The sequence below is a fragment of the Carex rostrata genome, chromosome 10 (genome assembly GCF_964058835.1).
Source record: "Carex rostrata chromosome 10, lpCarRost1.2, whole genome shotgun sequence".
In the NCBI taxonomy this organism is placed as follows: Eukaryota; Viridiplantae; Streptophyta; class Magnoliopsida; order Poales; family Cyperaceae; genus Carex; species Carex rostrata.
The window spans coordinates 8,388,189-8,404,102 of record NC_135927.1 but is presented as its reverse complement, the minus strand read 5'-3'; the positions used below and the strand labels follow the sequence as shown (position 1 = coordinate 8,404,102).

General features: G+C 35.4%; 2 protein-coding genes across 2 annotated transcripts; both read right to left on the bottom strand.

Annotated features, from left to right (window-relative positions):
• Positions 1-861: 861 nt before the first annotated feature.
• LOC144560731 (uncharacterized) lies at positions 862-1,602 on the bottom strand. Its single transcript, XM_078309978.1, has 2 exons — positions 1,275-1,602; positions 862-957 (listed from the first exon to the last, which is right to left on the bottom strand). The coding sequence occupies exons 1-2, from the start codon at positions 1,600-1,602 to the stop codon at positions 920-922; spliced, it is 366 nt and encodes a 121-aa protein (XP_078166104.1). The 3' UTR covers positions 862-919.
• A 25-nt stretch (positions 1,603-1,627) lies between these two features.
• LOC144560247 (uncharacterized) lies at positions 1,628-2,335 on the bottom strand. Its single transcript, XM_078309411.1, has one exon. The coding sequence runs from the start codon at positions 2,333-2,335 to the stop codon at positions 1,628-1,630; it is 708 nt and encodes a 235-aa protein (XP_078165537.1).
• Between the last annotated feature and the right edge of the window lie 13,579 nt (positions 2,336-15,914).

Sequence of the window (15,914 nt, the reverse complement as noted above, 5' to 3'; positions counted from 1 at the left end):
AAACATCCTTTTAGTCATCGGATTGTAACATCTGTATCCTTTCTGGTGGAACCCATATCCTACAAACACACATCTCATGGCACATGGTTCAATTTTGGTCCTTTGAGTCTTTGGTATATGAACATACGCAACACATCCAAAAATATTGGGAGAAAGATTAAGGATTGAAGGGACAGTCACAAAAGTGGACAGCGCTTTGAGAGGTGTTTTAAAGTCAATTATCTTGGAGGGCATTCTATTGATTAGATAAATGGCAGTTGTTATGGCACAATCCCAATAAACCTGTGGCATATTATACTCAAATAACAATGATCTAGCAACCTCAAGTACATGTCTATTTTTCCTTCCTGCCACCCCATTTTGTTGTGGAGTTCTCGCACATGAAGTTTCATGAATAATTCCTTTACAAGTGAAAAACTCTTTTAAGTTGTTATTAATAAATTCCCCTCCATTATCGCTTCTAAAATATTTAATTCCCTTGCCAAATTGATTTTCTACCATGTTATAAAACCCCTTAAAGATATTTGTCACCTCATCTTTTGTTTTCAGCAAATATACCCAAGTCATTCGAGTACAATCATCAATAAACAAAACAAACCATTTATATCCGAGAATTGAGTTTATTGGGGATGGTCCCCAAACATCTGAGTGAACTAAATCAAAACAAGAGTTACTCCGACTACTACTAATAGAGTATGGTACCCGATGACTTTTAGCTTTAATACATGTCTCACATTCAAATAAAGAAACATCTAAACCCAAAAAAAAATTTGGCATAAGTTTTCGCATGTACCCAAACGAGGGGTGTCCCGACCTTCTATGCCATTTCCAGATTTTTTCCTCACGGCTTGTAGATATACTTTTAGTCAAATTTACACTTCCATTTTTCCAATCATCCAAGTGATACAGCCTTCCCCTTTTAGTACCACGCCCAATTATCTCCTTCGTTAGAATATCCTGAAAAATGCAAAAATGTGGATACATGATTATTACACAGTTTAGATCTTCTGCTAATTGTCCCACTGAAATTAGTCTAGTAGAGAGAGAGGGAACAACAAGTGTATTAGACAACATTAGTGAGGGGGAGACCTGCACATCTCCTGCACCTATAACATCACACATGTCCCCATTTGCATTAAGAATTGTATCCCTTCTAGGTTTTCCCTTTCCCACTAAATCCTTCTTAGAAAAAGTCATATGATCCGTGGCCCCTGAGTCTATTACCCATGTACTTGGCTTATGCTTGTAACAATTATGTGATAAATTTACCATACCTGCTGGTTCGGTTTGCACCTTTGACTCACCCGATGGAAATACAGAATAATTTTCAGACACAACCACACCAGCCCTTGCTTTTTCAGATTCTTGCCTTTTCTTCTTTAGCTCCTTCCACCACTCTGGATAACCATGAAGCTTGAAGCAAGTCTCCTTTGTATGCTTGGGGTTTCCACAATGAGTACAACCTGCACCAGTGGCAGATTGGGATTGGTTTCGGGTCGAATTCGAATTGAACTTAGTGCTGGAATTACTTACCTCATGTGGTGCAAAACCCTTTGAGACCATTGCCATCGAATCTGACACAACCTGACTCTTGCCCAACATTACAGACTGTCTGTCTTACATCTTCTCACCGAACTCGAGCGTATGCTTGCTCTACAGTTGGCAAGGGGTTCATTTGAAGTACATCAGCCCGCACTCCATCAAGTCTGTCATCAAGTCCGTCGAGAAAGGTGTAGACACGGTCTTCTTGCACCACTTGGTTGTATTTTTCGATGTCCTCCTGGCACTTCATTGGATTGGGTCGTCGAAAATCGATCTCCCGCCACAAAGCTTGCAAGGAATTGTAGTAATCTTCGACTTGCCCACCCGAATGTTTCAGCCGGGAGACCTTCTTTTTCAAGTCATAAACTTGTGATGTATCGCTGCCATCAAAGAATGTGGTAGCAATTGCATCCCACACGTCTCTTGCTGTTGGAAAACGAATAAAATTTCCAATTAAATTTGGTGTAAGTGAATTTATGATCCAACCTTTCACGATAGAGTCATCTATCTTCCATTTGTGATAGGCCGGATCGTCTGCAGACGGTTGTGGTAGTTCTCCTTGCAAATGCCCCAACTTGTCCTTGCTGAGCACAAACATCTCTACCACCTGTGACCACAACCCGAAATTAGTTCCATCGAGTTTGACTGTGATTGGTGCAGCAGCTCCTTCAAAATGAGGTGTTGGTGCTGCCATCTGATTCTTGGTTAGGATGAGTTGTGCGAGTCTCTCCAAGAGTTCATCAGTTCCACTCAACTCCCTTGGCTCTGCCTTGTCTTTGTCGGATCCAGACATGACAGAGATTCAGTTGAACAATTGGTATACTTCTCAGGAATCAATAACCACCCCAGGTGTGCTATGATACCATGTCAGAATGTTAGAAATGAATAAATAACACACAACTCCCGTGAAACTCCCTTCCCACCCTAGTTTTATTTCATTGGTAACAATCTCTTTTTTTACATAAGAAAATATTTTCTGATAATCTTTAGAAGAAGAAGAGACCTAGCTATATATGCTGCTGCCTTGTATGAAAATATAGCAAGCAATAAAATGAAAATAACTTTCCTATTCTCTCCTACACAAGAAATAGAAACATATACAAATAAAATAAGTTTCCCTAAAACACAAGATTTCTTGAGCTATTTATTTGTTGCCAAATTCAGCACACGCCAACAAGGATAAGCTCGGTTGAGGGATGAAAGGTGCGGATGGTTGTTGAGAAGAAATAGTGGGATGGACCGGATCAGTTGTGGTATTCGTATGATCACACTTGTGTTAATTAGTTATCGCCAGAGACAGCAGGTGGTAGAACTGGGAGCCATGCAACAATGTTTTGGGAGGCAGTAGAGGCTGAGACTGAACCGAAAGCAACCGTTTTGAAAGGGAGCTGAGATTCATTAAAAACAACGTGTCTAGAAACGAACAATTTGTTAGAATCAAGATGTAAATATTTATAGCCCTTTTGAGAAAGTAACCAATAAACACACAAGGTTTGGAACGTACTTGAAGTTTATGATTGTTATAAGGCCTCGTGTAGGGGGAGCAGAAGCACCCCAAAACCTGCAAAAATGAATAATCAGGTTGTTTATTAAAGATTTTAGAAATAGGGGAGGAAGAAGAATTTGTCGAGGGTTGGCGGTTGATCAAGTAAATCACACTCAAAAATATGTCATCCCAAAATTGTGCGGGAATAGAAGCGTGTGCCATATTGGCAGAAGAACCATTGGAAGGAACAAAACCAACTAGAGGATCAATCTCCATCTAGCTCTGATACCATAAAGAGAGTGATAAGTAGAGAGAGAAAGATAGGATTTCAATGAGAATCTTTATTTCATCTTTTATTGTGTAATCTCACAACTGTTGTATTACATCTCTCTATATAGAGCACAGGTCAGTTTCTTAATCTCTAGCTAATTACATGTTGGACCACTAACTAACTAACTAATCTGTTGTTATCTTATCATCTCTATTTACATCCATGCCACTAACTAACGTCATATCCTAACTAACTCTATTAGCAAGCAATGTTCAACTAAGCCACAATATTTTTCCAAGTACTCGAAGGTTTATAAGCCACAATTTCATAGCACTAGACTTTAAAAGGTCAAAAGTGACAAAAATAAAATTTTCGGATTATAAAATTTATGATGTTTGAGTTTATAATTATTTTGGTATTCATCTGGTTTGGTGCCAAAAGTCCAAAACATTGCATGAACAGCTTGGTGGAGATGTCGACACATAGCTTTACTTGGCTCTTAGTGCAATGATTGATATCGGAGAGCTATACCAGATTTGGCACAAACCAAGTATGCAATAATCGAAGAGGGCAAGGCAGCACCTTAATTGTACCATCTCCTATGTTGTATCTACAAAGATATTCCTTTTTTTCAGGAAGTAAATGCAATTCCCTTTGAATCCAGGAAAGTTACTTGCACATACGGATAACCCACTGTAATATTGCAAAAACAAAATTTGGTCACCGATATCGGTGATCTTTACCCAACAAGGTTTTTGTTTTTTATCACCAAAATAAAGACAATATATATCAAAGTGGAACTGCTCACCCTTATAGTACTGGAATAATCTTAGCATTTTTCCTCCTGAGTCGACCATATATAATTGTGTAACCTTTTAGATGAGGATTTGTGCCCTTTGGTGGTGCCACTTGATAAGCCAAATTTTTGGTGGAAATATCAATAACATTTGTAGTGCCAGTTTCTCTGTCGTTGCTGAAGTATTGTCCCCTATAAAATGCATTAGGACTGTTGCCGACCCCTTCAATATAAACCCAATCGTTAGCTTTAGGTCGCCAGAAAGCCATTATATTGGGTGGAGGTAGAGACCAGTCCGCATATCCTGATATAACAACAATATTGCTGCCTTCAATTGTATCTGGACCAATATATTCTGGGCATCCACCACCTAGCATATTAACAGAAGGGACATGGATCTGATCATGAGTAAGAGGATTAAGGAGATACACATTTCCATTTCTCATGCAAGAGGCAAGTAGGTAGTGCCATGCGGGGCTGCTTATCTTGAAACGATGGGATGTTGGACAGGTGATAGTATGAACTTTACCAGATAAGAGGCAGTAGAAGCGTATAGTGGTGGTTTCTTCTGAGTATTTACGAATCTCTACAAGCCAGGGGAGTTGTGGAGGAGGATCATTGACTGGGGCTGATAACTGCCAGCTCTTGCATACAGCACGAAAGCGTATGAAATCAGAGATATCAGATAGCTTTTTGGAGAAGAGATGGAGAATGTCTTCTGGAAGTTCAGACCAGTTTCTCTCATGGCTTAGTAGGCCATCGGCACTGCTTCGTTCTTTCATGGTAGAGCTTTTAGTCTTTCGCTTGGGCATCTGATTTTTGGAGGAAAACAAGTGTAGTTAATACTGAAGTTAAGAAGGCCTAAGTTTGTTATTCGGTACTTAATTAATTAAGCATGATAATTCCATTAATTAAAAAGAAAACACAATTGTTTTAATATGCCTTCTTTTTCTAAATATAAGATAGGACATTTTCTAGTCATTTAAACTTAATCGATTATATATGCTAATCACTCACAAAATGCAGTGAATCCCCAATTTATAAACCTAAACATTACATATCATACTGAAAAGCTTGAACCGGTGCTATATAAGGCATAATTGCAATACTGACCTTAACCTAAATTAAACCAAAAATGCAATTATTAAAGTTCAATACAAACAAAATAGTTCATACATGTGAAAATTCAACAAAAAAGGCATCCAACAAAAAAGCAGAAAAGATAATGGTTCTGGGTAACTAAAGAAGGAAGAAGAATACCACATTTGAGAAAGAGACTAATACCACAATTATTACCGAATTCTATCCCTATTCAACCAAAAAAAAAACAACCAAGATATTTTTTATTTAATCATTTAAGGCAAAGGAATGAGTTGCCAGGTTAAATTTATACTTCAATATATAATACTTGATCAGTAGAACTAGGGTGTTCTTAAGCTCACCAAAGTGTTTGGTGAGCTTAACTCCAAAATCCATCAAATCGGTTTCAAATGATGAATCTGAACTGTTAGAATCCGCTTACCTTACGAGTGATGCGTCTACATATGAAAATTTTAAATATTCGAATTAATTTAGTATAAAGTCAATTGGTCAAAATTAGAAGATTAATAAATTAATTTTAGTGCATTCATTTTTTGAACGTTTTTTGACTGCTTGACTTTATACTAAATTAATTCGAATGTTTAAAATTTATACTAAATCAATTTTTACGCATCACTCATAAGGTAGGCGAATTTCAACAGTTCAGATTCATCATTTGAAACCGATTTGATGGATGTTGGAGTTAAGCTTACCAAATGCTTTGGTGAGCTTAAGAACACCCTAGTTCTACTCATAATACTTTTGTTAGAATTTCACATATTATTTGGTGTATGCCAATATTTTAAACAAGTTGGTCACTTTATTTCTTTTTTTTAGAGATAATTATTTTTGATAAAAAATAGGGATCATGTCCCTATTTGTGTATTGATAACAAAGTCTTACAATTAGGTTTTGACATAAAACTTGTTACCCCCCTACACATGCGGATCATATGGCAAGTCCTTTTTGAAATTAAATAACAAAACCCCAGAAATTAACTAAAAAAAAAAAACGTCTTCTATGCTAATTCAATTATGACCATTGATTGTGGACTTCTTCTGCCAGTTCAGTTATTGTCTTGCATTGCTCTCTGAATATCTTGGCACATCTTTCTCTTCATGTGACAAAATGTATAATTGCCATATATAATTGCTCTTATCTTCGTTGCTGTCTTCTCGTCGATTAGAAGTTGTATCGATCATATCCAAGTTAAAGCTACTCACCACCGACTGAGGAACCAAAAATCTGTTTAAGGTTGCCATTTGAATTCTTACTGAAGTTACACATTCGCAAAATATGTGCTTTACCTAGTCACCTTCTTCATACACAAGACACATATGTTTGGTATGCGCCATCCTATCTTCATCCATCGTTAGAATCTTGTTTAGCATTACCAACTATGCAAACACCTCTATTCTTGGTGGAATTCTCAATTTCCAGATTCTATGTACCTTTGTTTGTATTGTGTGACTATTGTAGAGTATTATGTAAGCATATTTTATGGAGAAAATGCCATTGTTCTAACATATCCAAATTGCGTTCTTCCACTATTGAGGTGACCGAAATGCTTCCTTGATCTCTCCAAGATGATAGCATGTGTTGTATATCTTCTATGTTGGAATTTAGAGACATCTAAATTACAATTATAATTTGGACTACGTGTTATATAATTATATGTTTCATAATGTCATAAATAAATGTCTAAACAAGTGATCAAATTCAGAATAATGTTGTAACTTTAATTAGGCATTGTACATATTTTAATTAGGATATGGGCCGAAATACGTATAGAATATTCCGGTAATTATTTATAATTGTTGATGGACCGATTATAAATATGACAATATTGACTCGTGATAAATTAGAATAATAAAATTGACTATATTAAATCCTAGTCATATTTGGTTTATTTCTAGTATTTATGGTTATTCTTAAGTCAAATTAGAATTTTAAATTCTGAACGGACTTGGTTAATTATAGGATAACCGACTTGACTAATTATAGCATTTTCATGAGTATTTAAGGGTTGGGTCTCCATGGCAGCAGCAATCAATTCTCTCATATCAAATTCTGAAATTAGGTTTGGCGGAGGATACTGATTCCTGCTAGGGCAGTGATGAGCATGTAATAGAAATGAGTTCCAGTCAGATTAAATTTTATAGGAACCTGTCTTAGACTCGTGGGATCTCTTAGGCGTGCCATATTAAAACAGACAATTCGGATCTCACTCTACACCCTACAATGCTTCACTGAATCTGAATTAATTCTTTCTCCACATTAATTACCCATAGAAACTTTTACTTTCTCTTGCACCTTATGAGAGAAGAATCTGATAGAGAATCGGATGTAACCTGAGTCGTTCTTTTTAAGTTCATGGTCCATATCTGCTATGATTGCCGATATTATCCTTGGAACTGAATTCTGGAATGGATGACTATTTTGGATTTCTTCAAACTGATCCATGAGGAACAATGGAGACCATTACCTGACATATCAGTTAAATGCCATACTGCAGGACTTACTGGTACAATGGTATACAATTATACATACATCAAATGGATTATGCTCCGACTTTGTTGTATATTACTCATTGTGGGCTCAATCTAATCCCCACCCTTTATTGTATGTGCTGATTCATATACTCCTAAGAAGTTATTAGGTTTTTTCTTTGTTGGAACAGAATAGCTAGGACTTTGATCTCATTGTCATTCGTCATTATGCAGTAATATATGTTAATATCATACAAAAAACAGAAAAGATTATTTTGACTAATTTGTTGTCCCATTCAATGTGTTCTTAGTTGCACATATGAGATCAAAGAAATGTTCTGATAATAAAAAAATTAACTAAGCAATGTTCAACTAAGCCACAATATTGTTCCAAGTACTCCAAGGTTTATAAGCCACAATTTCAAAAGTAACAAAAATAAGTTCCACGGATTATAATTCTTTTTATGTTTGAGTTTATAATTACTTTGGTATTCATCTGGTTTGGTGCCAAAACATTGCATGAACAGCTTGGTGGAGACATCCAGACATAACTTTAAGAAAATTTGATGGTAACTGGTACAATGCTATTCTGGTAACATATATAGACCTATCTGTACTAATCATACCATCAATAACATGTGGAAGTAACATAGACTAAATGAATGTCCAACTTTGTAAATAGAAGATATTCATTTGAGAAAACTACCAAGTTTTGAGTGTTACAAGCTATATTGACCTCACCAAACAGTCAACAAAATACTTATTTCACTACATTGGGAAAACAAATACGATAAAAATTACATTTTTTTACCCACGTTGGTAAACCAGATAAGCCAAGAAATGAATTCTAATATAATAATAGTCCCGAGTGGCAAAAAAAATAACCCAAATGGCAGCAGTGACGATCTTTATTTTAGCAATCTCATATATATCTTAATATATGGAAACGCACCTCAAATCTGGCCTTTACTCTTGAGTACCTGAAACCGACATAAGTGAAAAAGAGTGAGAGAAAATATTTCGGTCCATTATCTGCACATAAATTTGTAAAGTTCAAGCGGTGGTATTAAGCACCAATCTGTAGGTAAATTTGCAAAAGAACCGAGCACTAAAAAGAGTTAGGAAGGCAGTCTCCATTAGAACAACAGAAATAAATTTCAAAAAAAATAAACAAAAGGCTAAATTTATACTCAAAACAAAATAAACAGAAAGGTAAATTAATACTCAGTTAAACTTACTTGGCTCTTAATGCAATCATTGTTATCAGAGTGCTATTCCAGACTTGGCATAAACCAAGTCTCCAATGAATCAAGAGGGCAAGGCAACACCTCAGTTGTACCATCTCCTATGTCGTATCTACAAAGATATATCTTGTTTTTCAGGAAGTAAATGCAATTCCCTTTGAATCCAGCAAAGTTACTTGCACAAAAAGATAACCCACCATAATGGTTCAAAAACAAAATTTCGTCACCGATATCGGTGATCTTCACCCAACAAGGTTTCTCTTTTCTATCACCAAAATAAAGACAATATATATCAAAGTGGCACAGCTCACCCTCATAATACTGGAACAACCTCAGCATCTTTCCTCCTGAGTTGACCATAATTGTGCAACCTTGTAGATGAGGGTTTGTGCCCTTTGGTGGTGCCACTTGATAAGCCAAGTTTTTAGTGGAAATATCAATAACATTTGTAAAGCCAGTTTTTCTCTCAATGCTGAAGTATTGTCCCCTATAAAATGCATTAGGACTGTTGTCAACCCCTTCTATATAAACCCAATCATCAGCTTTAGGTCGCCAAAAAGCCAACATATTGATTCTGGCTCGAGGCCGGTCCGCATATCCTGATATAACCACAATATTGCTGCCTTCATTTGTATCTGGACCAATATAGTCTAGGCGCCCACAATCTAGTGCATTAACAGAAGGGACATGGATCTGATCATGAGTAAGAGGATTAAGGAGATACCTCTTGTTGTTTCTCAAGCAAGAGGCAAGTAGGTAGTGGCATGCGGGGCCGCTTAGCCTGGCACGATGGGATGTTGGCCATGTGAGAGTATGAACTTTACCAGATAAGAGGCAGTAGAAGCGTATAATGGTGCTTTCTTTAAAGTAATTACAAGACTCTAGAAGCCAGGGGAGTTGTGGAGGAGGATCATTGATTGGGGCTGATAACTGCCAGCTCTTGCACACAGCACGAAACCGTATGAATTCAGAGATATCAGATAGCTTTTTGGAGAAGAGATGGAGAATGTCTTTTGGAAGTTCAGACCAGTTTCTCTCATGGCTTAGGACGCCATCGGTACTGCTTGGTTCTCTCATGGTAGAGCTTTTAGTCCTTCGGATGGGCATCTGATTTTTGGAGGAAACAAGTGTATCTAATATTAAAGTTAAGAAGGCCTAAGTTTGTTATTCATACTTAATTAAGCATGATCATGCCATTAAAAATAAAACATAACGTTTTAATATGCCTTATTTTACCTTCCCTTTCTAAATATAGGATAGGAAATTCTCTAGCCATTTAAACTTAATACTGAAAAGCTTAAACATAATAAATATCATACTGAAAAGCTTGAACAGGTTCTATTAAGGCACAATTGCAATACTGAACTTTAACCTAAATTCAACGAAAAAACAATTATTGAAGTTCAATACAAACAAAATAGTTCATACATGTGAAAATTCAACAAAAAAAGGCATCTAGCTAGGAAGAAACATACCACATTTGAGAAACATACTAAAACCACAATTATAACCTCCTTCTATCCCTATTCGACCAAATTAAAAATCTAAACGAAAAGAAGGTTCTTATCAACTAAAGAACAACATTTAAACACATTTAATATACTAAAGAACAACAATTCACACATTTATAACGTTGACTGGTTCTTCCCTTATTATCCCAATTAAAAAGCCCAAACAGTGTATAGTGTCTCACCAACTCAACACTCTGTACAGTTCACGCAAAATAACATGAACAACGACACAAAGTTCAAGCATTATTCAAACAACATGGATTCAAACTCAGCACAACACAAATTCATCAGAACATCAGTTGACACAAATAAGACCACAATTATGTACAACACATCACAATACTAAATAATTTGGTTCAAAGAAGCAAAGGCCCTAACTCAAGAACACATGAAGTATCACCATAACTATAAACTTTTTGGTAATTATTACCATAATTAAATTTGATACAGCACCAGCCAAAACAGTACAATAGGTGACACAAATTTTTTTTTTTTTTTTGAAAAAGGCCATCACAAAGTATCAAGATATAACCAAAACCAGAAAAACACTGATCATAATTGTGGTATTGGTATGTTTCTTCCTTTGTTGTACTTCTTTAGTTGTTGAGAACCTTTATCTTTTCTGATTTTTCTTTGTTGGATGCCATTTTTTGTTAAATTTTTGCATGTATTGAAACTATTTTGTTTATGTTGAACTTCAATAGTTGTTTTTTGATAGAATTTAGGTTAAGATATTATATATATGCAGGAAAGATAGTAAATTTATAAAAATTTCAAAGTGTTATTTAACAAATGTTAGTTACGGGGAAACATAACAGATTTTTTTTATTTTGGACATATTCTCCAATAATATTACCAAAATTAAATTTCATTCCGCACCAGCCACAAAATATCAAGATGAAACCAAAAACCACAAAAATATTGTTACGGGGTCTAAATAAAAACACTTTCCATAAACACAAATTTTAAATACAAAGATAAACCCCCTAAACCCTAAAAAAGTTGTTCGTAATTTTAATAACTATTGACAAAAATAAATTCTGACCTTGGTGCTGAGAGAGAATGTGGAGGTAATGGAAGTGCAGCAGTGGTCTTGACGAGGCAGCGCTGCAACAACAAATAACAATGTCAAGAATGTGATTAACAATGTTTATGCAACCAAACCGGCACACATTAGGCTCAATTAATTTAGCCTAAATTAACCCTCAATCAAAGTACATAGATACGAAACAACCCACGTTCAATTATATATAAGGGACGGATAATGATGCAACAGTCTGTTTATGACTAATAAGTCAGAACATAATACAAGGAATGAATTTCTTACCATCTCAGCCTTATACATTGATTCACAAGAACCATTAGCAAAAAAATTGGAAAAATAATTGCATTCCCTCATTTGGTACTATGAGGTTTTACAAGATGTACTTATTCTTCTTTTCTATAGAACAAACTTTTTTTTTTTCCAGATGAGGATAAAAAATTTGGGAATATGAAATTAAATTTATGGTAATAAGACCAGTAATCCTCTCTTACTTCAACCAGGATGAAAAGCACTGCCACAATCACCACCTCTCCGCCAAGTAATGAAAAGCACTAGCTGCAACGTTGATTCTGGAGTAATCCTCAACCTGCTGCTTCCCAGCAAAAGATCAGGCGTTGCTGCTCTAAATTTTAGAGGCAAATAAACCTGGATTTTTATTGAGGAAAAGTTATCCTCCAATATATATATAATACTAGCAGCAGTTATAAGTTATAATTAACTTCTATTTTTTGCTTTACCACGAAATTAGGCACGGAACATATTTATTCTATATTTCACATGTTCTCAAAATAGGACTTTTATTTTTACATTGCCTATTTGAGGCACGGAACATATTAATACAAAGTTAATTGTTTCAGAATTCGGGCTATAAAAATATAAACGATTAATTTTTTTCACGGATCAATTTGTAAGAAACAAATAAATTGGATCTAAATAAAGCAAATAGAAGAAAAAAAAAGCAAGCAAGATATTTTTTATTTAATCATTTAAGGCAAAGGAATGAGTTCCCGAATTTAATTTATACTCCAATATATAATACTTTTGTTAGAATTTCACATATTATTTGGTGTATGCGAATATTTTAAACAAGTAGGTCACTTTGTTGCTTTTTTTTTATAGAGAATTATATAATTTAGCTTTAAGTGTAAAAGAAGGATTATGAGCAGCAAAAAAACAGATAACTATTTTGAGCACATACTGTCTTTTAGGGATTTTTTATTTATTTTACAAACTTTTGGGTTCATTTTTCAAGTCATCGACTTAATGCTATTTTATAGCCTCACACAGTCATAAATTATTCACATCAGTAATCTTAGTTACAATTAATTATCGTTAGAAGTATATAGAGAAAATGATACATTTTATTTTAACAATTCAATTTGAAAATTTAAGTTATAAAATTTTCAAAAATGGGGACATAAAATATGAGGATATTTTAAACACAGACTTAATTTATAAAAATAAAACTGAAAGAGATAATAATTGTCTCGACACTATTACTTCTGTTTCAATCCCATTCTTTGTCCTCTGAAGCGCTTAAATTCGCTCTTACAGGCAAATCATCACACAATGTTGCTTCCCTCTGTAGCAAATGTGATGTAGTTTCTGCATGCAGATGCTGCTGAAGCCACAACCACATGTACATTTTGTTTGCATTGTGAGCCCGCTCAGAATCAATATAAGCTCATCAGAAGGCCCAAATAAAAATTCATATATATGGGCCGTTCCCATATAAACAAACGGGCCTTGAATGAACTTAGTCGGTGTATTAATAGTATGCTCCTCTGCAGGTATGCAACTTCCCTTAAAAATGGAAATTAAAAAAGGAGATTGTTTTGCAAAGATTATATTTGTCTACTAGAGACAGAGGCGGAGACACAGTCAAGTATTGGAGGTCAATTGATTTCTATTTATTTTTATTTTTTTTCATAAATATACACCAGAGTAAAATATTATAAATACTATAAAATTGACCCCCATTGGTAATACAAATATTTTATATAATTGACTCTCATTAAGATCTCATATGAATGCAGCCGCAGGTGGAAACATAAGGGGAAAGGATCCCGATGAAGCGCTAGCTATATATGCATGATAGAGGACATGGTGCTAAGTCAACGCGAATGGATGGCCGGTCAAGATGGCCAAAAGCGAGGCCTCCACAAGGTTGATGAAGTCATTGCCCTTCCAGCAAAGGTCGATGCCATGCAAAACCAAATAGCCAAGATGCATCAGGTAAAATCAGTTGCTAAAGGCGTGGCATGTAGCATTTGTGGTGAGGTGGGACATGTCACCACCGAATGCCAAGCAATGAGTGAGTATGAGCAACATGAACAATGTAATGGGTTATTTTACGCATAAGGCGGTAAAAGAAATGACCAATATAACCCTACCAATTCCAACACCTATAATCCCAACAATAGATGGAACCACCCGAATTTTTGGTGGAATGACCAAAATGACAAGGGGGTCAAAATAATTTTCAAACTAGATCAAACCAATACCAAAATCGAGCACCACCTCAACAAACCGAACATGAAAAAATGGTAGCCGAGTTAGTGTTAACTCATAACACATTTGCAAGCCAACAAAGGCAAAGCAACCTTGAGGTAGCCGAGTCTTTGAAAAAGTTAGATCATTGATTTGATGACTACCCTATACAAAGTGATTGAAAGACAGGTTGATCAACTTGCTGCGCCACCAATAATGGCGCAAGGTATTCTTCCGGGAAAGCTAGAATATGCCTTGAAAGGGCAAGTATTCACAGAGTTGTCACATAATGAAGCATTATCCCACTGAACATATCTTATTTTATTTCTTCAACATGATCAGTTGGGGAGATCTGTTATGAAATAATTGAACGGTCTCAATCTAAACAGATTTTTTTCTTTTTGAAAGAAAGATGGAGCTCAAGCCTCCAAAGTCTGTTTTTCATTAATCCCGACACCAGTGGTGTCAAAATTACATTTTTTTTTTATAGAATTAAAATATAAGATACAATCTAAAAGAAATATAAAGTCTGATACTACCAGCAAATTAAAGGAAATAAAACAAAATCATAATTATTTTCTATATTATTGTACTGTGAACCAATCTTTGTAATCCTGCATTATTTCTTCCTGAACCAGGTGGCTTGGCCTTTCTATGTCCCTGAATATCCTGCGGTATCTTTCTCTCCATACGACAAAGCATGTTCTGATTTCCATCTGTCTAACCCTTATATATGTTGTGAATTCATGATTACGTGTCTGAATTGAGTCGTGTTGTAGAAAGGACATTGCATGAGCTGTATGCTTGTCGTTGCAATTGCCAGTCTAACTTGCGTAGTGTAATTACAAGTCTCAAACATGTGTTGTACCGTTTCTTCTGCCCTTTTACACAGCACACATTTATTTGGGATGATCCATCCTTTTCTTCTTAGGTTATCAATTGTTAGTATTCTGTTTTTAGCATTAACCAGGTGAAGATTAGCACCATCGGTGGCGCCTTGATATTCCAAATTTTGATTATGTCCTGCCCTATGCTTGGCCCTTGTGCCATTGCTCTATAGAAAGAAGCCAATGTAAATTCCCTATTTGCCCCCGACTTCCATTTCAGCTGATCTTGTACAGTTAAACAGATATATTTTGTTACCTTCGGTGATATGAATCCATAAAAAAAAATAGATATTGTACGGATTGTACGGAGGTTTTCAACAATTCGACTTCTCTTTTGTTACCTTCGGTGATATGAATTCTAATTGTACGGAGGTTTTCAACAAATAAAATTTTCTTATTTTTCAAAAATAACGTTCCATATATATTTAATTAATCTAATACTAATGATATTATTCTTTGAGTGAAAACATTGGTTCAAAATCGAACGTAAAAACCTTTAAATATATTTAAAATTAAACAACTTAATTTTCATCTTTATCAAAAAATTATGTGAAGTTGATACCAGTTCTATATAAACTGGTTATAATTCCAAAATTCTAAAAACAAAATGACCGAATTTGACCCGAATCAGGCCTACTTAAATTGATCCCAATTAAACTGAAAGCATGCAGGTAAGTCAAAATGGGTCACACTCTTAAGCCCAGCCCAAGTTAATTTCAAAACCAAGAAAATTTTACAACTAATTAATTTGAACACACATGCATCAGTTATTTTTTTGAAATCGCACTCGCCACGTGTCTCCCTCCCTTATAAACACATCAGATCCCACTGTCTATATACTTCTCCAAAATCCCACGCAAGAACTCCTCAAAGAAACCCCATTGCAAATCTTTCGTCTCTCCTAGCTCCTCTCCTCTTTCCAGTACCATTTCTCTGAACAAGAACTATCCTTTCCGATTCTTGTTTACTAAACACCTCGCAAGATTGCACATGGCGTGCAACTTTCTCAGGCTCTTTTTGTTAGAATGTTTTGGAAGCGAGCAAAACAACCCCAATGGCAATGAAACCTAATT

What these genes read in the sequence shown, in the direction of transcription:
- LOC144560731 (XM_078309978.1), bottom strand. Translation starts at nt 1,602, where the DNA reads ATGTTGGGCAAGAGTCAGGTTGTGTCAGATTCGATGGCAATGGTCTCA. An exon ending in GGTGCAAACCGAACCAGCAG is followed by an intron (nt 958 to 1,274) that starts GTATGGTAAATT and finishes TGCATTTTTCAG; the next exon opens with GATATTCTAACGAAGGAGAT.
- LOC144560247 (XM_078309411.1), bottom strand. Translation starts at nt 2,335, where the DNA reads ATGTCTGGATCCGACAAAGACAAGGCAGAGCCAAGGGAGTTGAGTGGA.